At 45.0% G+C, this 24,429-nt stretch overlaps 1 protein-coding gene across 1 annotated transcript in view; it reads left to right on the forward strand.

Moving 5' to 3' along the window:
- Window positions 1-24,429, forward strand: part of CFAP77 (cilia and flagella associated protein 77) — a 268,445-nt gene that overhangs the window by 226,271 nt on the left and 17,745 nt on the right. The window contains exons 4-5 of the mRNA XM_068249907.1: window positions 12,094-12,199; window positions 17,239-17,340. Coding sequence (XP_068106008.1) covers window positions 12,094-12,199; window positions 17,239-17,340 — 208 coding nt within the window. The remainder of the gene's footprint in view (window positions 1-12,093; window positions 12,200-17,238; window positions 17,341-24,429) is intronic.

The following is a 24,429-nucleotide window of genomic DNA, read 5'->3' on the forward strand; positions in this document are numbered from 1 at the left end:
TACTTTACGCTGGAGAAGGAGCGCAGATCGGGGGTCCGACCCCCCTCCCCGCCGCTAGGCCCAATACCCCCTTTCTGCTAGCTACCCCTCCAGCTCGACGGCACCACCCCCCCCACCCACGGGGGGGGGGGGGAGCGATTTTTTTTCTAATTTTGCCTCAGGCGGCAAAAAGTCTAGGGCCGGCCCTGGGGACTTATAGCTGGCTACCTATACTGGGTGCAACTAGACCTGGCTAACCTATACTGCGGGGAGAAGCACAATTTTTACTCCCTCGCCCTGGGTGCAATTTAGCCTAGAAACTGCCCTGGTCTTATGGTCCGCAAAATAAAGTTAGTTTATTAACTGGTTGATTTTTTTTTTCTTATCTCAAAACTTTTACTCGTGTTTAGTTTCAGATTTACATTCTGAAACGTATCACAAGTGGCAACATCTTTTGTCCTGTCAGCTGCAGCTCTATTGCCCTGTTAGGTTGTGTCATCTTCCCTGTCCTCCTTCCAACTTCCTTCATATTTGCAGTGCTGCTTTGTAACTGAAACAAGGCGTGTGACTGGTTGCTATGGGCAATAAGTACAATTACTTTACACACACAGGGTTACAGTTTTAGCTTTCCCACTAGAACGGGCTATACAGTATTAGGTTATTTGAAGATCAGTAGCGATGACTATTGTATGACTATAAAGATAGAGATTACTTACCAATGGAAACAGCCAGTGGCGTAGCTAAGGAGCTGTGGGCCCCGATGCAAGTTTTACATGGGGCCCCCCAAGCACTCTATCCATAACAATTGATATGGCGCACCAAAACCTGACAAGGATAACAACAGTATTAGAGGTGCAAGAAGGGGATGGGGAGCAGTTTGTTAATGATTACTGCTATTTAAAGCATCTATAGAAGTGATTATTACCAACACAGGGCCAACAGAGAGCTAATATTGTGCTTGAGGGAGGGCCCCTTGGGGCCCCTCAGACCCAAGGGCCTCGATGCAGTCGCTACCTCTGCAACCCCTATTGCTACGCCAATGTCCTCTGCCTCTAATAGACCACAGACCCTGAACAAGCATGCAGCAGATCAGGAGTTTCTGACATTACTGTCAGAACTGAGAAGATTAGCTGCATGCTTGTTTCTGCTGTTATGCAGACATTACTGCAGCCGAATAGTTCAGCAGGTTGCCAGGCAACTGGTATTGTTTAACAGGAAATAAATATGGCAGCCTCTCAATTCAGTTGTCCTTTAGGATCTGATGTGCACTTTCTTTCATACCAGATATACAATATACAGTACAATGGCAATCAGTAAGTTGAACGGAGACCCATTGACTTGGATTTTTTTGCCAGGTGTTACTACTACTTAAAACATACCTGCCCCGAAGTAAAGATACCCAAGTTACGCACAAACATTTGTTCATACTGGATCCACATACTGTTGTGCGTTCTCTATTCCTCTCCTCGTTCACTCTGGTCCCCATTTTAAAGAAAAACCGTAACCAAGAATTGAACTTCATCCCAATCAGTAGCTGATACCCCCTTTACCATGAAAAATCTTCTCCTTTTCTCAAACGGATCATCAGGGGGCTGATTTTGTAGTGAAACCCCTCCCACAGTGTGATGTCAACGCCTCACAGCACTGAGGTACTGACATCACACTGTGGGAGCCTTGTTGCAATGTGGGAAACAACAGCGGTTTCCAACTGCCAAAAATGCAAGCAGCATCTCCTTCCACTGACATCACCTGCCAGCAGTAAAAATGTCACCATGTGATAAATGTCAGAATGTAAATCAGGGAGAGGAAAGACTTTACAATGGGCAAACACTGACTATATCATTTATACATACAGTGGGATGCGAAAGTTTGGGCAACCTTGTTAATTGTCATGATTTTCCTGTATAAATCGTTGGTTGTTACGATAAAAAAATGTCAGTTAAATATATCATATAGGAGACACACACAGTGATATTTGAGAAGTTAAATGAAGTTATTTGGATTTACAGAACGTGTGCAATAATTGTTTAAACAAAATTAGGCAGGTGCATAAATTTGGGCACCATAAAAAGAAATGAAAGCAATATTTAGTAGATCCTCCTTTTGCAGAAATTACAGCCTCTAATTGCTTCCTGTAGGTTCCAATGAGAGTCTGGATTCTGGTTGAAGGTATTTTGGACCATTCCTCTTTACAAAACATCTCTAGTTCATTCAGGTTTGATGACTTCCGCGCATGGACAGCTCTCTTTAACTCACACCTCAGATTTTCAGGTCTGGCCATTCCAGAAAATTGAACTTGTTTCTCTGTATGAATGCCTTAGTGGATTTTGAGCAGTGTTTAGGGTCGTTGTCTTGTTGAAAGATCCAGCCCTGGCGCAGCTTCAGCTCTGTCACTCATTCCTGAACAGTGGTCTCCAGAATCTGCTGATTCTGAGTGGAATCCATGCGTCCCTCAACTTTGACAAGATTCCCAGTCCCTGCACTGGCCACACAGCCCCACAACATGATGGAACTATCACCATATTTTACTGTAGGTAGCAGGTGTTTTTCTTGGAATGCTGTGTTCTTTTTCCTCCATGCATGACACCCCTTGTTATGCCCAAATAACTCAATTTTAGTTTCATCAGTCCACAGCACCTTATTCCAAAATGAAGCTGGCTTGTCCAAATGTGCTTTAGCATACCTCAAGCGGCTCTGTTTGTGCTGTGGGCAGAGAAAAGGCTTCCTCTGCATCACTCTTGTATACAGTATCTCCTTGTGTAAAGTGTGCCGAATGGTTAAACGATGCACAGTGACTCCATCTGCAGCAGGAGGATGGTGTAGGTCTTTGGTGCTGGCCTGTGGGTTGACTCTGACTGTTCTCACCATTCGTCGCTTCTGTTTATCCGAGATTTTTCTTGGTCTGCCACTTTGAGCCTTAATTTGAACTGAGCCTGTGGTCATCCATTTCCTCAATATGTTCCTAACTGTGGAAACATACTGCTGAAATCTCTGAGACAGCTTTCTGTATCCTTCCCCTAAACCATGATGGTGAACAATCTTTGTCTTCAGGTCATTTCAGAGTTGTTTTGAGACAATGTTGCTACTCTGCAGAGAAAATTAAAGAGGAGGGAAACTTACAATTGACCCCCTTAAATACTCTTTCTCATAATTGGATTCACCTGTGTATGTAGGTCAGGGGTCACTGAGTTTACCAAGCCAAGTTGAGTTCCAATAATTAGTTCTAAAGGTTTTTGGAATCAATAACATGACAACAGTGCCCACATTTATGCACCTGCCTAATTTTGTTTAAACAATTATTGCGCACTTTCTGTAAATCGGATAAACTTAATTTCACTTCTCAAATATCACTGTGTGTGTCTCCTATATGATATATTTAACTGACATTTTTTATCGTAACAGCCAAGGACTTCTACAGGAAAATCATGACGATTAACAAGGTTGCCCAAACTTTCACATCCCACTGTATGTACAGTAGCACCACTCTTTATGTACAGCTCTCTTGGGAAGCAGCACGTCCTCTTCTTTTTCAAATTTGCAGCCTCCTAATACAGCCACCACTCTTGCATGTTCAGCTTCCCAATGCCCAGGCCTGTCTAGAAATCCAGCCCTGGTGGGAATGAGAGACAAGACACGGAACATTTATATCGCGCTTTTCTCCTGGTGGCCTCAAAGCGCCAGAGCTGCAGCCACTAGGGCGGCACTCTATAGGCAGTAGCAGTGTTAGGAAGTGCGCCCAAGGTCTCCTTACTGAATAGGTGCTGGCTTACTGAACGGAATGAGACGAGATTTGAACCAGTACACTATTTAGTCACGGCTTCATAATATCATCCTCATCTCTGCCACGGACAGGTAGTTACTGACGGAAAACAGGAAGATGCGGGGCAGTGTGAGGGAGCAGCAGTCAGTCAGTGATGCAAACCTGGCCAGACCTGAACCCTTCCAGCCTGAACTTACAGAGTAAGCCTGCACCTATTCAGTGAGGAGACCTTTGGCAATACTCCCTAACACTGCTACTGCCTATAGCAGGGGTCTCAAACTCAATCTACCTGGGGGCCGGAGGAGGCAAAGTCAGGATGAGGCTGGGCCACATAAGGAATTTTACAATCGCGGCGCATCACCGCCTCTGCCCGCCCCTCTCACTCTTCCTTCACAGAGAGGGGCGGGGAGAGGCGATCCGTGCGGCGATTGACGTCAGGAGGGGCAGAGCTGAAGCTGAAAGCTCTGCCCCTTCCAGGAAATGCCGGCGGATTGCCCCCCGGGCGATTTGGGGGCTCTGCAGCCCTCATTTAGCGGCGGGGATGCGGCGGATTACTTGGGAGCATTAAAGCGAACTATAAGGAAGCTTTTGCCAGTGAGGGCCACAAAATATTGTATCGAGGGCCGCAAATGGCCCGCGGGCCGCGAGTTTGAGACCCCTGGCTTATAGAGTGTGCCCTAGTGGCTGCAGCTCTGTCACCTTGAGTCCACGCTGACATCACACTGGGGGAGGGATTTCACCACAATATCAGCCATACAGACGTCCCTGATGATCTATTGATGATTGATGAACTATTTATGATCAGCTACTGATTGGGATAAAGTTCAATCCAGGTTTAAAGTTCCTGTTTAAGTTTTGTATGTTTTAAAAACATATAATTTTTGCTATATTATTTTAAATAGGCATTTTTTAATAATTACATTTCTATGAAATACAATTGAAACAAATACCCTATTAGGCTTTTAAATAAAAGTCAATAATAGGGTCTTATTTTTTTCTACAGTATATTTGGAGTTGGTCTTGAAAGCAAACCTAAAGTGAACATAATAAATGAGATAATAAATTGTAGGTGAAGTACAGCTAAGAAATAAAACATTAGTAGCAAAGAAAATAGTCTCATATGGTTTCCCAGTACAGAAAGCATTAAAAGAAGTTCATTTGTCATGTATGCAAAAGAGCTTCTATTCGACCCAACTTGGGTTGGAGACAGTTCCTGTTTTTTAAGCACGTAAACATCCAAGAAACAGTGAGAGACAGTTTGAGATAAGGTCTCACTACAGGAAAGTTTTGTTTCATAGCTAAAATACAGAGTGTGGTTTTAAAACTGCATATGTGACAGAATGATGCAATGGTATACACAAAAAATGCTATATAAGTGAAAATAAAAATATGAGACTCTTTTCTTTGCTAAAAATGTTCTATTCATTATTCATACTGCACATACAGTTCATTATATGTTTTTTTTCACTTCAGGTTTGCTTTAAAGGACCACTCTAGCAAAAAGGGTAAGCAGTTAAAATCTGACAGGTTTTGGACTTGTCCATCTCCTCATGGGGGATTTTCAGAGTTTTCTTTATTTTCAAAAGCATTTCCTGAACAGCAGTTGCTAAGTCTAACTGCCAAAATAGTAAGATACCACCCAGCCTCCCTAATGCAGTTATAAATAAGATCTGTGATGAATTTACAGCACATAAAAATAAACATATTACTTGTTTCCCAAGTTACTCCCCCTCTTCATTTCTCCTATTGTCGCTGCTACCCGCTGCCAATAAATAACTTAATTAATAAAATATAACTTTTAAACCTTTGGGCATGATGGCTGCAATGTAAAGTGCTTCCGGGTCAGTACACAGTCTCCCTGTACTGCTGTGAGGTGAGAGATGAGCTGAGCTGAAGCCACACAAGGCAGATCTCCTCCCTGCTGTCAGCCTCACTGGAGCGTGGCAGATCTCCCCCCTGCTAGCTGGAGCACACAGAAAGGTCAGGCATTCATCCGATGACGTGCAGCAGGGAGAGGGAGAGGCTGAGAGCAGGGAGAAACAGCTGCTGTATTGTCTGCCTCTTCCTGCAGCACAATATTCGTCTAACTAGATGAATAATTAGAAAGGAGCAGGAGAGAGACAGCACTGTTGTTTCTAAACAAGACAAGGGAAAAAAACATTTGTACATATGAAAAGAATATCTCTTCATTTAAATTACATTTTGAAAACTGGCCACAGAACCCCTTTAAGGATACCCAAGGTGACATATGACATGATGAGATAGACATGGGTATGTACAGTGCCTAGCACAAATAACTATGATGTGTTCCTTTTTTTCTTTCTCTGCCTGAAAGAGTTAAATATCAGGTATGTAAGTGTCTGACTCAGTCCTGACTCAGACAGGAAGTGACTACAGTGTGACCCTCACTGATAAGAAATTCCAACTATAATACACTTTCCTAGCAGAAAATGGCTTCTGAGAAAAGAGATAAAAAGGTTCAATAGTTCATCAATTTTAGCTCTGGCATACTTTAATGAATGTGTCATTGAGCAAAAACAATAAAACAGTTAAAACTTAAAAAAGTAGATTTAAACATAAAATAAAACTGTGGAATATCTTAAAACATCATTTTTAGGAGAAGTAAGATACAATTGTTTATTTCATTAGTTTATTTTCACATCGAGTGTCCTTTAGCAACTGCTGTTCCAGAAATGCTTTTTAAAACCCTGAGAATCCCCCATGAGGGGATGGACTAGTCCAAAACCTATCGGTTCTGTCAAATTTTAACTGCTTACTCTTTGTCGCTGGAGTGGTCCTTAAATAAAAGTCAATACTAGGGAGTAGGGGGGTGGTCTTTCTATATTTGGAGTTTGTCTCTAAAAGCTGGCAGGCATCCATGGAAGCAGCAGCTGATCCTCGGTGACAGACAGCTGGTTAGCAGGCGCCATGGCGGTAGCAGAAGCTCGGAGTACAGTCTGCCTTACTGGTCCTGGGCATTCATTGAGAAAGATGTCTCATCTGATCCTCAGCAAGCCTCTGGGGTGAGCCTGTGTATTCAGGACCCAGAGCCTCCCCCCAATCCGCATCATTAAAATAACACAGCTATAGATTAGGCCGCCTCTGTTGCATGCGGAGTGCAATAATTAAGTAATAAAAGTCACCGCAGGGGTGAAGACAACAGCTCTGCAATTTACATTTGCTCCATTGCTTTCCAACGATAGCAGAAATGGCTATTACAAGAGCAGAGGCGGCGGCGATGCACTCGACACGCAGCCAGAGCGAGCAGCATGACACCGTATTATGGGCCCCCGTCTGATCTATAAGGAGATAATCCGCATTAATAACCCCATTGTTGGTGGCGGGAGGCAGTAATGACCACACAGCTCAGGATATAACCAACACAGTCATGCTTACATGGCCCAATTATATTTGTGGACTTTAGATCAGCATGGATGGAAAGTGATCTGTGCTCTAATCTGTGCTTAAAGGTAGATCTACAGACAAATACAAATAGGTAATTGCCTCTGCATCGATGATTGAAACACTAAAATGTATAATCATCTTTTTAGGCACCTTGAAAATCAGCTTAAATTTGAGCCCCATGGTTTGTACTTCTGGAATAGAAAGATTCACCTGTGTGGGTGGGCATTCATTCATTCGGTCATTATGCTAGGTGGGCAGGGCAAAACTCAGGCCATTGTGCTAATAGGACTGTTAAGACATTGAAATTTGTGGGGAAGGAAGCGCCCAGAGTATTAAAATAATAGTTTTCTATTGGCATAAAAATTCATAAAAAGAGAGACAACGCGTTTCATGGGTACTATGCCGCTTCCTCAGGTCAATACACAGTGCTTTTTAACAATGTTCATAGAGTATGGGTGCCACTAATGCTATCAAAGGCATCCCCTCAAATATCTAGTCAGACCTCCTTTGGAGGTTATAGTTTTACCCAAAACTACATCTAGGAGAGCGACCGTCCAGCATCCAACAGGACCTGGAGCAGGGATGGTTGTTTCCCTGCAAGCTTATACAGTGGTTGTGGGGATCTGCCACCCATCCTTGTGAGTATAAAACTCAAATACTATTACCCCTAAACTAATGGTATTACACCATTGGACTCCTGGCCTCTCTGCTTACCACCTAGGTGTTCCGGGAGTTTACTACGCGATACACCGAAACCTTTCTCTATGCTCAGACATGGGTTTTTCACACAGGAAATACAAGAGTGGGAAGCACTTTATTAGGTACTTTTTATTTCGTTCATCTGTTGTATGAAAACCTCACTGTATTTGTCTACACTGTAGTCTGAAGAAGGGGACCCGCTGGGGCCCTGAAACAGTTGTCAGTTCTCACTGTAGTCTGATGATGAAATAAGCATCATGATGTAAAGAAACCTAATGTTTAACTGCTTCCGGACCAAAGCAGTACGAATCTAGGTCCAGCAGGTGGTGCTGCAGTTCTGACTGGACGTAGATTCTGCTGCTTCGGCACTGCGCGCTACCGCTGTTACCATCGATCTCGCCGAGCGGCGGGTATGTGCAGCGATTCGTCGGGAGGTGCCATTTTACGGTACCAGCAGTCTCTGGTCCTTAAGGGGGCAGAGACTGCTGGTACGGAAATGGTTAAAGTCTATACATTTATTGCTGACCATGGCCACAGGGTCCTCACAAACAAACAGACTGCTGCCCTTATAATGGCTCTGCATTGGGCCCGGTTCACGCGCTAAGTGGCAAACGGATCCATGAAAACGGATCTGATTACTGGTCGATCAAATCCATCTGCCTTCCGCTGCTTCCGTTCTGTTTCCCCACTCTAACCCTCCCCTCCCTCCAGACCCCCATCAGCAAAGTGAAATTTGCTGGATAGAACAGTCCGTTTCTTCACTAGTGTGAATAAACGTTCCGTTTTCTCATTGCCCACAATGCAGTGCTTCCGTTTCTGTTCCGCTAGGCTCAGCGGTCCAGAAAAATTGCTGCAGCAGGAAACTTGTTCAGCAGATGGTGTGGAACGGATCCGTTTGACCGGACGGATGTGAACAAATCCATGGGTTAACATTGGATCCATTCGCATCCGTTACGATCCATTCCCATCCATTCCCTTCCCATCAATTTGAACATTTCTTTAGTGGGCTTGTCCTGCTTTCTCCACCTATGTCATCATAGCTCCCAACTGTCCCTCTTTTGGAGCCCTGTCCCTCTTTCCTCCTCATTTGTCCCTCTTTCAGGACTTTGTTCTACTTTCTATGTAAATCTATATATATAATAGAGTAAGTGCCTCAACCTTCAAGCAAGAAGAAGAAGTACTTTGCATGAGAAAATGTATGCGTGCTCAATCACCAAGTTTTAGGCTTCTTTTCCACGGACTGTTGAGCTGTGTGCTCAGCAAGCAGTTACCAGGCAGCAGCAAGCAGTTACCAGGCAGCAGCAAGCAGTTACCAGGCAGCAGCAAGCAGTTACCAGGCAGCAGCAAGCAGTTACCAGGCAGCAGCAAGCAGTTACCAGGCAGCAGCAAGCAGATACCAGGCAGCAACAAGCAGTTTCCAGGCAGCAGCAAGCTGTTACCAGGCAGTAGTGAGCAGTTGTAAGAGTTTGAGAGGCATGTTACTGCCTATCAACTGTCCGTGGAAAAGAGGCCTACCCTAGCAAGTCTGGCTTTGCAAATCTGGCCTAATTGGCTATTCATGAGGCAATGCTCATGCAAATATGCATTTGCTTTTGCATGCCAAACTATGCAGGGTCAAAAAACCAATACTGCAAAGCGGTCGCCCTGCTACTTGCCAGTGATGAGCGAAAATGCAAAAATTTGTTTCGATACATTTTTACCGAATTTTCGCCTAATTTCGTTTTGACAGGCAAATTTTCCATCTAATTTTTTCACGTTAATTTTCGCCTAAGGCCAGTCATTTTCGCATTACTTGCGTATGATTGCGGACATTTTCCACATAAGGGCATTAGCGCCCGCATTCAGAGAAGTTTCTTGCGCATTATTGCGGGCAATTTTCGGTATAAACGTCCACATAGATTGAATTTCCATGCGGATTATTGTGGACATTTTTCCGCATAAGGGCATAAGCATCCGCATACAATGAATTTTCGATGCTGGTCGAAAACGCAAATATTTCTGAAGATTTTCGTGAAAATTCGCCAAAAAACGAAAACGGGATTTTCGAGGCGAAAATTCGCAAGCACTATCCAGGAGCGCCACGGGGAGGATTCCCAATGCCCCCCTTTTATACAACCGGGGGGACCACAGGGTCCCAGGCTCTCTCACTGCCTGGGAACCACAGCGACACCCCGGAGGGGGAGGCGCAGGCGACCCCCCCCAAGCGTGGCCAGCGTCGGGGAGAGCCGTCCACACCCACCTCCCAATATTAAAAACAGGCACTTACCTTAACGTCCATTGCGTTCTGCTACATGCGCATTAACTTGGGGGCACCACATGAGAAAGGAGTGAAGCATGGGTCACCCCGAGCTTTAGAGCTCAGGGCTGGCTCACATACAGCACTCCAGAGGGGGGGGGGGGGGGGGGAGAGGACAGGTGCAGACAACTCACTCCAGGGCTCACACCACCGGAGCAAGCCATCCACCACCTGCCTCCAAAGGATACAAACTGCAAAAAATGCTTTCCATGAGAAAATGAATGCGCATGTAGCAGAACGCAATGGACGTTACGGTAAGTGCCTGTTTTTAATATTGGGAGGTGGGTGCAGACGGCTCTCCCTGGCGCTGGCCACGCTTGGGGGGGGGGTCGCCTGCGGCACCTAGCCTCCCCCTCCGGGGTGCCGCTGTGGTTCCCGCGGTTGTATAAAAAGGGGGCATTGGGAATCCTCCCTGTGGCTCTCCTGGATAGTGCTAATGTAGCATGTAGCAGTGTTCCTTGCGAATTTTCGCCTAAGTCATTTTCGCATCGAAAATCCTGTTTTCGTTTTTTGGCGAATTTTCACGCAAATCCTCAGAAATATTTGTGTTTTCGACCAGCATCGAAAATTCATTGTATGCGGATGCTTATGCCCTTATGCGGAAAAATGTCCACAATAATCCGCATGGAAATATAGACTATGAATGTATTTTGTAGGTACTGATCTTTTGCAGGAACGGATCTTTTGCAGATACTGATCTTTTGAATGTGTACAGCAACTTTGTGTGCAGCATCTTGCAAATATTTCTATCTAATGGGGAGTGCAGCTCAATAGAATAGACTGTGTAGGTGTGGCTCTGATACTACATGGAAGGGGGTAAAATTGGTCTGTGATCTTTCATTTTTCCAAAGACTTTTATCTGATGTGTGTACCGACCTTTATTCTTCTTGCTTCAAGGTTGAGGCACGTACTCTATTAGATAGATAGAAGATGCGGCGTATGCTACGACGCGGGACGGCTAGTATATATATATTTCTCTACTAAAAATGTGTTTGATTGACTCTAAACTTTATTCCCATCCTTTAAATTGATATATTACTAATTTTAAAATGTTAATATGAAGGAAAATGAACCAGGATAGAAAGGATCAGTGTGGTTTGAATTATAAAACAAATTATTTTTCTTATGAAATCTTTATGGTATGCGTGACTAGGGGTCAGGGACGGATCTAGACCAAGTTGCGCCTGGGGCAAGGTCAGGTTTTGGCACCTAAAGGTCAGGTTTTGGCGCCTAAACTGCCATTCCCCATCCAGCTTTGGCACCTAAAGGTCAGGGTTTTGGCGCCTAAAGATCAGGTTTTGGCTCCTGAACTGCCATTCCCCATCCAAAATTTGCCGCCTTTTTAGGAATCCAACAAACTGCGCCTGGGGCAAAATACCCGCCTGCCTCCCCCCTAGATCAGTCCCTGCTAGGGGTGTGACCGGGGGCATGATCAGGGGTGTGACATGGGCGTGGCTTAAGTGTCCCTCTTTCTCATCTCAAAAAGTTGGGAGGTATGTGTCATTGATGGTACACTATTTCCTTCAGGCAGAACCCACCCACCCTATTCATTCTGAAGCCGTCAATCCTGCATTTAAATACATTAGCCTTATTTCTGGGGAATCAGTCAGCAAACTGATTAGACAGGCTGCTTATATAAGTCTGGTACACACCATGCAATTTCTATGTCAGATAGTTGGGTCAAATTGATTATTTCTCACAGGTAATCAGTTCAATTCTACCTACAGTATATCTTTTTGCAGCTGAAAATTTATGATGGATAATTTATTTTTAAAAAAGGAATAAATTGCAAATATTCTGTTGCCCAATCGAGTGACACATTTTGGTGGCCCCCTTTAACAGAGCTGTCGTACTACTAGTCCCAGCAAGCCATCTGATCTAAGGCTAGGCTAGACTGCCGAATAGTATATATACAGTAAACCTCAGACTTATTTTAAATTTTGTTCTTTTTCAGGCCATCAACCCCCATATATGAACTGATGGAGCATAAATATCAGAATCTATGGCTGGAACATCAGCGGCAAGCAACTGAGGCCTATCGAATTATGAAGAAGGAGAAGGTCAGTAGAATCTGGTGGATGCGGAGTGCCCTTTTAAAGGATTCCGACCGACTGGTGTAGAACACCTCGAGGTTCAAATACAAATTGTGGGGCTTCATAGCAGAACCCCGCTTCTGATTCTACATACTGTGCTGCCTGGTAGCCCCACCCTGCCGCCTAACTGGTACCCCATGCTGTGCTGCCTGCCCCCCCCACCCTTACACCTACCTGGTACCCCATACTGTGCTGCCTGCCCCCCCCCCCCCCCACACCCTTACACCTACCTGGTACCCCATACTGTGCTGCTTGGCCCCGCCACCCTTACACCTACCTGGTACCCCATACTGTGCTGCCTGGCACCCCCACCCTCACTCCTACCTGGTACCCCATACTGTGCTGCCTGGCACCCTCACTCTCACACCTAACTGGTACCCCATACTGTGCTGCCTGGCTTCCCAGCCCTCACTGCTACCTGGTACCCCATACTGTGCTGCCTGGCCCCACCACCCCTCACTCCTACCTGGTACCCCATGCTGTGCTGCCTGGCTTCCTAGCCCTCACTGTTACCTGGTACCCCATACTGTGCTGTCTGGCCCCCCCACTCTCACACCTACCTGGTACCCCATACTGTGATGCCTGGCTTCCCAGCCCTCACTGTTACCCCATACTGTGCTGCCTGGCAACCCTCACTCCTACCTGGTACCCCATACTGTGCTGCGTGGCACCCCATCCCTCACTCCTACCTGGTACCCCATACTGTACTGCCTGGCACCCCCACTCTCACTCCTACCTGGTACCCCATGCTGTGCTGCCTGACATCCCAGTCCTCACACCTACCTGGTACTCCATGCTGTGCTGCCTGGCAACCCCATCCCTCACACCTACCTGGTACTCCATGCTGTGCTGCCTGGCACCCCATCCCTCACTCCTGCCTGGTACCCCATTCTATGCTGCATGGCACCCTTAGCCTCAGGCTTACCTGGTACCCCATACTGTGCTGCCTGGCACCCCAGCCCTCACACCCACCTGGTACCCCATACTGTGCTGCCTGGCAACCCCACCTTAGCTCCTACCTGGAACTCCATATTGTGCTTTCTGGAAGCCCCACCATTACTCCTCCCTGGTACCTGGTATGCAGTCTTTCCCTCCCACTCCCTTCTTGTACATTATATTGTGCCATCTGGCACGCCCGCATTCACTTTTTCCTGGAACCCTACACTGTGCCACCTGGCACTCTTACCCTCACTGCTAACTGGGACCCCATACGTTCTCATCTGGTCGCCACAACCTCACTCCTTCCTGGTACCCCTAGCTATGGGTGTAAAGGGCCATTTTAGCTGTACATATTCGGGAGTTAGACTCTCTAGGTAACAAATCGGTTATCACTGGTGAAGCCACCATCACCGATCCACTTATCACTGTCTGTGCGTTTTCATTCCACTTAACACTATCCTATAATCATGAGACCTCACATTTCCATGTAGGTGGTTTAAATAAAAATCCATAAGAGACATTTAATAGAAGAGAGTGGTAATATTTAAATAGCGTTTAGGGTCGGCCAGTGATTGGATTATATGTTATGGCTGCAGGAAGAGTGGTGTTAATGTGGCAATAACCGGTTTCTGCGCTGTTTATAGCCGCCGGATGGCATGTTTTATGGTTTAAGTGCACAGACGCACAATTTGTTTAATTAGGATCTGTTTTAGTGTCGGCGGGCGGAGAGATGGGTTACAAGCAGGAGAGATACACGATGCATCTTTTATATGACCAGTATATGGGAGCAGAGAGGAGAGCCGCGCTGATGTAGAGGCTTAGCGTGTAGCGTTAACTCTAAAGTGAAAGCACTCCTTTAAAGGAAAAGCAAGTGTGGAGGGTGATCAAAGCACGCTATAAAGAGACAACACAGAGACAGCAGGAGCCCCGATAGTGCAACATGTCACCAATAGGGATGTTCATTTGGATTTTGCGGGAATTAAATTTCCGCATTTCTGATCGGAAATCCAAATTTCCAATCCGAACTCGGATATCAGATTTCTGCGGTAATACCGCATTACCACAACTCGATTAGCCCAATCACAGAACTTGGAAGCATTGGACCAATCAGAAAATGCAGAGTCAACTTGGAAGTGTTTGGCTAGTCAGAGAATGCAAAAAATGACCAAAAAAATACTCCACGGAACTCAGAAACTATCACAACTTGTTCATTTTAGTCCAATCACAGAACTCTGAAGCATTGGACCAATCAGAATCAATTTAAAAGTATTTGGCCAGTCAGAGAAAGCAAAAAAATGACCCAAAAAAGAAAAAAGAAAAAAAGAAAAAAGACCTCGGGAATTGGAAATCTGAAATCGGCGGAAACGGTAATCGGCATTGGCGAGAATTGAAATTTCCACTGAATCAGAAGTTGGTAGCTTCTGACCATCCCAAGTAAAAAGTGCAAAAGGTGCTTACAAAGGGAAGTTGCAGAAGGGCAGCCAACCACTGTAGACAGGTGGAGATGCATAAACCCGACTCCACTCGTGAGTCCAGGCAAGCTGGGCACTCTTGCTACAAAAAACAACCAAGTGCTCATAGATGGGGCTGGGCCACAAGGGGCCAAAAAGGTACACCCCTTCAAAGGAGGGTGGAAAGCACAAAGGTGGGGAAGAGGTGACCCAAGGATGTGATAGAACTATGTTAAAAACAAATAAAACAAGAAAAAATGAAGTGGTTTACCTCAATGAAGAAAAAATCATGTAATAACTGAATTTTAATTTGCACTGGCAGTGCATTTCGTGAGTCTATGCCCACTTCCTCAGGCGGAATAAAGTGCCAAAGGGTGCTGTGAGCCAAGTTTAAGGCAGATTAAAATTCACTTATTACATGAATTGGTCTTCATTGAAGTAAGCCACCTCATTTTATCTCATTTTATTTTTCTTATTTTATTTGTTTTTAACATAGTTCTATCACAACCTCGGTGTAATGATTGGTGTTAGCACACAGAGAGAATCTGATTATTGATGATCTGCAGAATCATCAATAATACAGATGTATACTTGAGTATGGATGATCTGCAGAATCACCAATAATACAAGTATGACTAACCTCTGGACACCTAATGAAGTGTAAGTGTTTGGTGTAACTGTAGGCTATCTCCCGTGGGGCGGGAGACACAGGCAGCTCGGCCAGGAACCACCTGAGGGGCAGATGGCCCTCGGCTGTGCAGGGACTATCTCCTTGAGAGAGGGAATAGAGAGAACCTGGCAACCAGTGATACTTGGTGATCAGATAATAGACTGTACTGCAGCCAGGGGACTCCAGAGGAGTAGAGGCCACTGGCTGCTAGCAGGCCGGACTCTCTGAGGAACAGGAGTCCTAATAGCTAACTGACACTTGTTGGAATAGTGTCACCGCTAGTACAGATAGACTGAGCACTCAAGTGACAGCCGGGAGGGTCGGGCAGGCCAGGTCGGCAACACACGAGCAGATAAGGTACAGAGACAGAAGGCTGATTCGGTAACCGGGTACAGGCAGGGTTTGGCAACAGGTAGGCAGATATGCAGAGGTACCGAATCAGAAAGCAAGAGAGAGGTCGACAGAGCAAATAGTCATAACAGATATAAAGCACAGTCCTAGTCTAAGGTGTGAGGTCCTTGGTCTCGACACCCAGGAACTAGTCTAGAGAATAACTCAGCAATGACACAGTAATCCTAAGCTTGTGTGTGAGGTCCTTGGTCTCAACACCCCGGAACTGGTCTAAAGTATAACACAGTAATGACACAGTGATCCTAAGCTTGGGTGTGAGGTCCTTGGTCTCAACACCCCAGAACTGGTCTAAAGTATAACACAGCAATGACACAGTGATCCTAAGCTTGGGTGTGAGGTCCTTGGTCTCAACACCCCGAAATTGGTCTAAAGTATAACACAGCAGTAATCTGGCTAAGTGTGAATTCCCAGGTCCACCTGGTTCTAAAACACTGTGGGATCTGACTGAGGTCTGAGTGCTCACACGTAAGTATTCGCAACGGCAGACAACCAGAGACTGACCAGCAAGATCTATATATACTGCAGCGCTCCTCCGCGCCGCCCTGCGCCACTCAGCCAATCAGTAACCGCGCTGGGATCAGCTGATCGACCTGATCAGCTGATCCCTCTCCTATTGGTATAAAGGGCTTGCCTTCTAGCGCACGCGCGCGTAGCTCTCCATCTGTGTGCACTAGAAGCCCCAGGCAAACCAGACGCATGCTGCTGTGCGTAAACCGCCGGTCTGAACGCGGAGACAGCCGCCCCGCTGCCAGACCGCGCGGCGGCATCTCCGCAATCCATTACACTCAGGCGCCTCGTTTCCCTTGCCGCTCACTCCGAACAGTACTGCTAAATACCTTAGTTGTCTTAGAGTTCTCAAGGATTGTCCCCATACTCTTAATGTACGCTTCTTAGGCCTGTCTAAATGAATACTTCCCTTGTTTGTCAAATGCAATATCTATGTACTACTGCCAATGCCATGTGTACCGCAAACAATTCCAGGTGTGACAATCATTGTACTTGGCTAGGAAAGTTGATTCTGATTCTGTCTCACCCTGACTTGAGTCAGGCACAAATACTTGTGTCATCTTTCAATGTAAGCCACCTCTCTATTATTGATTATTTTGATTTTTAACCTAATTTTATCCTTACCTGGACACCTCTTCTCGAATCACTTATCTCAAATCAGTTATATGGTATTTCTGTCCTACTTTGGCTTTGGGCAGTTTTAGGCATGTTTTTGATTGACCAAATACAAAGTGCACACAGTTTAAGTATCACCGCAATACTACCCATGGCTGGGCAGTGGAGAGCCCTGGCTGGGCCTGGGGGTTGTCCTCATAACACCCCTATTATTATGCCAGTGGGCATGCCTATATGACCTAAACCAATTTATCATTCCAAGCACACTATCCCATAAGGTGTATAAGGTGCAGCTCTCTAATCCCACTCTCATTCCTGACTAATCTCATATCAGGATGGCCACCGCTTACTGTAGCCATACAAATATGGACCTTTACAACCCCCCATAACCGAATCTTCCTTTTCACCCACAGAATAAGATTGCCAAGGTGCAAGATACCCGGACAACGATGCTGAGGAGGTACCAGCCACCAGAAGATCCCACTCCTCTCTGGCAACTTCCACGTTTTCAGAAGGTTGGTTGTGGGACGTGACTAAGGCTAGGTTCACACTACAGGTTAAAGAAGGTCTCAATGGACCAGTAGAAATGTTGACAAATGCTATGTTAAGCATAGGATCTGTATAGACATGTGCTGTCATGTTCATTTTGTCTGGTGTCCATTGTGTCTAGTGGAGTGACAGAACGCAAAGTCCTGACCTGCATGATTTTTTTGGACCCAAGAAAAAGGATACTCACCTATGGAGAGGGAATTCTCTGGTTCCCATAGGACCTTCCTGATCCTCTTTCCATTCCCTCGTTCCTCCGCTGTCCCTACAGCAAAATTATTTTAATTTTTTCAGGTTTAATTCGTCTTCCACCCTCCTCGGGCTGCCTGTCTCTGAGTACTTTCGAGTACTTCTAAAAATAAGCGAATCCGTACTGCACACACACGAGTACAGGTCAGGCTTGTGCATGTGCAGCAAGGATTGCGCTCATCTTTAGAATCACTCAGGGATGCGAGTGCTTCTGAAGCCTTCTGAGAACTCCCGAAGGTGGTCAGTTTGAATGGGGGACAGCACGGAAAAAGGACACAGAGAGAGGCCATTCCATAGGTGAATATAGAGCCAGGACAAGGTCCTCCAGCACCCAAGGCTGAGATACCAAAATGCGCTGATACTGATTGCTATTAGACTAAGGGTGGCCATACATGGTACAATTTTTCTTTTTTTTTCGATTAGATAATTTAGTTTGATTATTCCGTTAGATCGAATATAAAGATTTTTCCAGCATGTTTGATCTCATTTTTCTTGAAAAAACGGGATAATCGTTCGAATTTCTTAATTGAAAAAAAATATTTTCAACTTTCATTCGATCATTTAGATCGAATAAACAGGATAATCGAATGTTTTTTATTGTACCATGTATGGCCACTGTAAGAGGCATCCCAGGGCCCCCAACACTTTAATCTCTAGTTATCTGGCTTGCCGTCACTGCCATGTATCCCCTTTTCTTATTTCTCTCTGCTTCAAACACAATAGGGGAATGATAGCTGAGCGCCCCTTCCTACACTGCGCCCTAAGGCTGGAGCCTTTCTCGACTCGGCCCTGGGTGAATTTATCTAACTATTCTATTGTAGGTCTCTTTACATTTGCTTTAAAGAGACACTGAAGCGAAAAAAAATATATATGATCTAATGAATTGGTTGTGTACTATGAATAATTACTAGAAGATTAGCAGCAAAGAAAATATTCTCATATTTTTATTTTTAGGTATATAGTGTTTTTTCTAACATTGCATCATTCTCTAATATGTGCAGATTACACAACACTCAGCATTCAAAATGATTCTTTCAGAGCAGTCTGTGAACTAATGACCTCTCCTCTGGCTGAGGAAAAGTAATAAATTAACTAACAGTTGAAATAATAAAAGTCAGAAAACAGCCCTCTCCACGACATTGAAAGTCGTAGAGCTTAATGGCTTTTTTGTATAGAGATAACAACTGGAGTTTCTTAACTCTTCCTGTACTTAGACTGATGTATCTGATCTTAATGTTTTATTTCTTAGCTGTACTACACATACAAATCATAATATCATAATTTTTTTTTCGCTTCAGTGTCTCTTTAAGAGTCAAGTAAGGAGACGACACAACAACAGATTCAGCAACTGCTGTATTGGAGCAATGTCAAGGAATACACAACATGTTTCGTGCAGCAGGGCAGAGATACCTGAGAAAGCTCCCCACCAAAAGCATGTTGTATATTTCTTGGCATTGCTCCAATACGGCAGATTTTATATGCCAGCAAGTTAAAAAATAAACAGAGATGGAACATCAGCTTTTCATTAACGATAAGACTATTATCAGTAGATTCCCTCATGTTTTGGTGATAAGAAAAAAAAAATCATAATTTTTCAATTAACCATATTTAGAAAAGTACCACGTTCCAAAAATCCTCTGCATTTCTTTTGTACTCTCTAGCCACCTTCTCTAATAAAAAACGATTACACTAACAGAATACCAGTATCAGCTTAGTAGTTATTCACCATCTAGCCCAGGGGTCTTCAAACTTTTTCGGTCAAGGGCCGGGGTCAACATACTTCAGACTGCTGGGGGCCGGAGTATACATACAATCTTACCTGTCTCACGTCTTCTTGCTCCATCCCTCGACGCCTCCCACGATGCGGTCCACGCGCATCACGTGACTCCAAACACTTCCTCCTTCAACCCGGAAGGAGGAAGTGTTTGGAGTTGCATGGACCGCATCCTGGGAGGGGCCAAGGGATGGAGCAAGAAGACGTCATATAGGAAAGATTGCCCCCCCTCCCCCCGCAAAGGTGTACTGGGAGATATCCGGATACAACTATCCGGGTATCTCCCGAATACGGATTTGAGCATCCCTGCACCCAATGGCCTACAAAAGCATGCAGCACAATCTCACCCATACACACATGATCACTGTAGCAACGTATACAACACAACCCTCCATTTCCCCTTTGCAAAGGAATCATAACATTTCTGCACAGCACTGACCAAAATATATGTGATTATGCTTGTTACAAGTCATCCCCTCCACCCATTAACCCAGAAGCCAGCAAATTACTGCTTTCTGGTTTCAGTGCGGAAGGGTGGTACCAGAACTGCTATTCTATATGCGGCCACCAGTATTTAAAGATACAGTGGACCGCATCTATAAGTAATACATTTTGTGTGTGGGGGGCCGGTAAAAAAGCCTCGGGGGGCCGCATTCGGCCCACGGGCCTTAGTTTGAGGAGCACTGATCTAGCCAGTCCACACTGTTTCCACATCCTTCTTTTGTCATCAGGGATTCTACATTACTACAGTAGCCTATACTGTATGGAGTTCTTGTCCAAACTTTTAAAGCACATAAGAGCTTTGAAATAATTAATTAAATTGGGCTTTTAAAGCAAACCTGAAGCGAAAATTAATGTATGCGATAATTGTATGTGTAGTACATAGTGCATTAGTAGCAAAGAAAAGAATCTCATATTGTTTTTCAGTAAAGGAAGAGTTGAAATAAAAACTTCAGTTGTAATCCATGCTAAAGAGCTTCTCTGAGCTATCCGACCCACTGGGTGAAATACGGTCTAGTGTTCTGAAGCACCTAAACAGCCAAGAAACAGTGAGAGACAGCTTAAGATAAGGCTTTACTGCAGGAAAGTTCAAAGGGCCATTATCTCTGCTTTATTTTATATTTTAAAACACAGAGTTTGGTTTCTAAACTGCAAATATGATGCAATGTTATTAATAAAAAGCTATATAACTGGAAATAAAAAATTAGTTCAAAACAGTGATCATTCTCAATTGGTGTCACTGCGCTGCCTATTAGCATAATGTACCACCCAAAGAAAGCCTAATTGGTGGCGGGAAAAAACAAGTTGTAGATAATTTTGTTGTGATAAGTAGTGAAAAAGCTATTGTAGAATGAAGGGGAGAAGCGCAGAAATGTGAAAATTCCTCTCATCCGTAAGGTGAAAAAAACCCGCGGGCTGAAATGGTTAATATAATATGCTAGCAGGTATATGGAATACATAGAAAACTTTGTGCAATTAATACAGTATAGACGCAATCAGTCTTTTTTGCTTCTCAAATTCCATTATACGAACAATATCAGTGCTGCAGTTTGTGTCATTGCTTCGGGGCTAAGTGAAAGATTACTGTTAAAGTTTTTAGGCCAACTCCAGGATAAAGTTACTAAATTATAATGGGAACTTTCCCATAATCCCTTGGTTGTCCAGTTAACTCTTTTTGCTATAGCCAATCCTGAAGCTGCTTTCTTCCATAGTATAGGTGAGCTGGTGTAAGTAATGGCTTTGTATGTGATACATGAGGCTTCCTCTGGTTTTATTTCCACGCTGTTAGCTGACAAGCCGACAATGGCTCTGACAGGTCAGTGATGAAGCAGGTCTTCCCTCCCGTTCTTCTCCCACCTTGACATGCTCCATTAACATATGTCAGTAATCATTTATAAGCCCATGAGATGCCACCTCCGCTGTGAGGTCTGCTTGATTCAGTGGAGGGCAGTGTTGAACAGATTGACGAAGTCATGGGAGATGTCAATGCAAGTAATGTTCACCCCAACTCAATACATCTGTAACTCACGGCAAGGAGGCCAGTCAGTCGTCCCGAGTATGCTGAGGTCAGCCAGGTGCAAGAGGACAAGCCAAGGGGCCTGTGTTATCCTACAGCGCCCGTCATTATGGAAGAAAGGTCACAAGAGACAGACAGAGATGGAAGGATACAGGGACTTTGCAAACTAGCGATACACTGACAGTGATCTGATGTATTGTCCCAACCAACCCAGGCACAAACATTTTCCATGTCACTGGCAGAGCTTGTATGTATCTGTGCAGAAGTTTTCTATTAGCTGATGTCAAATAAATCCCGTTCTGCTGGCCACAGACGGGAGATCTTAGATGGCTCAAGTAAATGACTGATGTTCTTTGCAGTCATTTGGAAGTTCAATTGCTGACAAAGTACTTTGCGTATTTTTTTCCAGCTTTCTAAATAGCTGCCTGCAAGTTGGGCCTAAAAGTGGCCATAATTTACTCTATCTGCCACCAGATCGACCAATAGATGGATCCCTCTATCGAATCTGATCAGAGAGGGATCTGTTGCCTGCATGTATACTGTACACTGATTTCCAATAGATGTCCCACCTGTGATGAGTGTTGAAGGCTTACTGGTGTGCAGGCGCGACTCCTGGCCTGCTCCTGTGTTCAGCCTCACCATGTACGTCTGTACCATGTGACCCTGGTGCATGTAGTGATGTCACATGGTACAGGGGCTCATGGTGACAATTGAAAAAGAGGCTGGGCCTCAGAAGAGGCGAGGATTCACCCTGGCATGACAGGTGAGTCTTCAACACTCACCACAGGAAGGGGTGGGGCATATACTTTTGGGGCAACACCGTCCGGGAGTTCGTCAGTCACCAGGGAAATGCCGTTACCACCGTGCCCCCAAGCCCTTGCAACCAAGATTTTCCAGGATGACGGAAAGATTGAAAAGATCGATAGGGTGGCCATGTTGTGGCAAGGATTCTCCTCTAAATAGTTAAAATTATTGGATTGGAAGGTCGGGCGGCTCACAAAATTGAGTAACGTATGGGTACCCTTACATGTCCCTTTGTCACAACCATCAATCATTTTTATTGAATTTTAGAAAAATAATAAACAAACAGAATTTGTCTCACACAGAGCACAACATTAGACAATCAGACATTTAAATCAGTCTGCAACAAATGATAACAAAAAGTCAAAAAGACAGTGCATAGTTTCCGAATAGCATCCAAAACAAATGTGTAGAATAAGCAGATCTTTTCCATATTAAAATCAAATAGGGGAAGCCTTTTATAATCTATATAAATTAAAGGGACCCTGAACAGTGGATTAAAATGAAATCGGTACTTACCTGGGGCTTCCTCCAGCCCACCGTAGGTCGCGAGGTCCTCCTGGCTCCTCTCCCACCCCGCTGGCAGCTCCTTTACCGGTGACTTTCAGGCGAAGTGTCGGCCCAACACTTCCTGGAACAGGACGCTCCGCATCATCACGCCGGCTGCTACGCGTCATCACGGCGGCCAGCGTGACAGTCCTGCGCATGCTTGGTTCAGAGTTAGAAAACTGCGCAGTCGCAGGACTGTGTTAGGAAGTGTTGGGCCGACACTTTGCCTGAAAGTCGCCGGTAAAGGAGCCACCAGCGGGACCTGGAGAGGAGCCAGGAGGACGCCGGGGGACCTCGCGGCCTACGGTGGGCTGGAGGAGGCCCCAGGTAAGTACCGATTTCATTTTAATCTACTGCTCAAGGTCCCTTTAAGTCAAACATGAATAGTGGGAAACAATGCCAGTGTAAATGTATCTTTAGGAAGCCATCTCCCACCCATTGACTAAACCACTCTTGGTTGGGTAGGGATATATTCTAAATAAAATCTTTTAAGCCAGCAATTGACGCCCGTCTTCCAGCGAAGGCAGGAATAAGATGCATATATAATGCTCCTTATATACTTAGGGATACAATCTTGCATGTGACAACATATGTTCCTGGTAAGGAAAAGATAATGAAGGGAAAAATAAAGGAAAAATTCAGGACCGTGGAAAGAAGAACAAAAGTTTAAAGAGAGAGAAAAAGGTAAAGGTAGAGGGACGAGGAGTGCCAGATCAGCCATATCTAATTGTTAAACAGGGGGTAGATGAGAACTAAAATAACCTCAAAGGTCTCTAACTTAAAGAGAACCCGAGGTGGGTTTGAAGAATATTATCTGCATACAGAGGCTGGATCTGCCTATACAGCCCAACCTCTGTTGCTATCCCAAACCCCCCTAAGGTCCCCCTGCACTCTGCAATCCCTCATAAATTACAGCCCTGCTGCTGACAAACAGCTTGTCAGAGCTGGCTGTGTTTATCTCTATAGTGTCAGTCTGCTGCTCTCCCCGCCTCCTGCAGAACTCCAGTCCCCGCCTGCATCCCTTCCCTCCCTGCTGATTGGAGGGAAGGGACGGGGGCAGGGACCGGAGCTATGCAGGAGGCGGGGGAGCAGCTGAGACTGACACTACAGATGTAAACACAGCCTCACAGCACGGCTGTGATTTATGAGGGATTGCAGAGTGCAGGGGGACCTTAGTGGGGTTTGGGATAGCAACAGAGGCTGGGCTGTATAGGCAGATCCCGCCTCTGTATGCAGATAACATTCTTTAAACACACCTCGGGTTCTCTTTAAGAACTGCGCTCTGAGCCTAAGAGATAGTCCATAAATGGAGTCCAGATCTTATTAAATTTAGTCATATTATCTTCCAACCTAGCTTGAAGTTTTTCGAAAAAAAAGGGTATGGCCCAGTCTACTTTTGACTAATACGAAGGATAAAGTTTTGGAGTTCCACGACGCAGCTGTGGTCAGCTTGGTTGCGGAAAATATATGATTACCAAGCGCATTTTGTGCAAATGTGAGGTCTGGGTATGGTGCCCCTAATAAATTATAATGTGTGAATGGGAATTTTGGGCCGCGGTTTGCTAATTAGGGAGGATTCCCAGATGCACACCCTCAACCACACACGGTGAACTTTGCTACATCTCCACCAGATGTGATCACGGGTACCCAGGTTATTACAGTTATGAA

This window comes from Hyperolius riggenbachi, chromosome 8 (assembly GCF_040937935.1).
Source record: "Hyperolius riggenbachi isolate aHypRig1 chromosome 8, aHypRig1.pri, whole genome shotgun sequence".
In the NCBI taxonomy this organism is placed as follows: Eukaryota; Metazoa; Chordata; class Amphibia; order Anura; family Hyperoliidae; genus Hyperolius; species Hyperolius riggenbachi.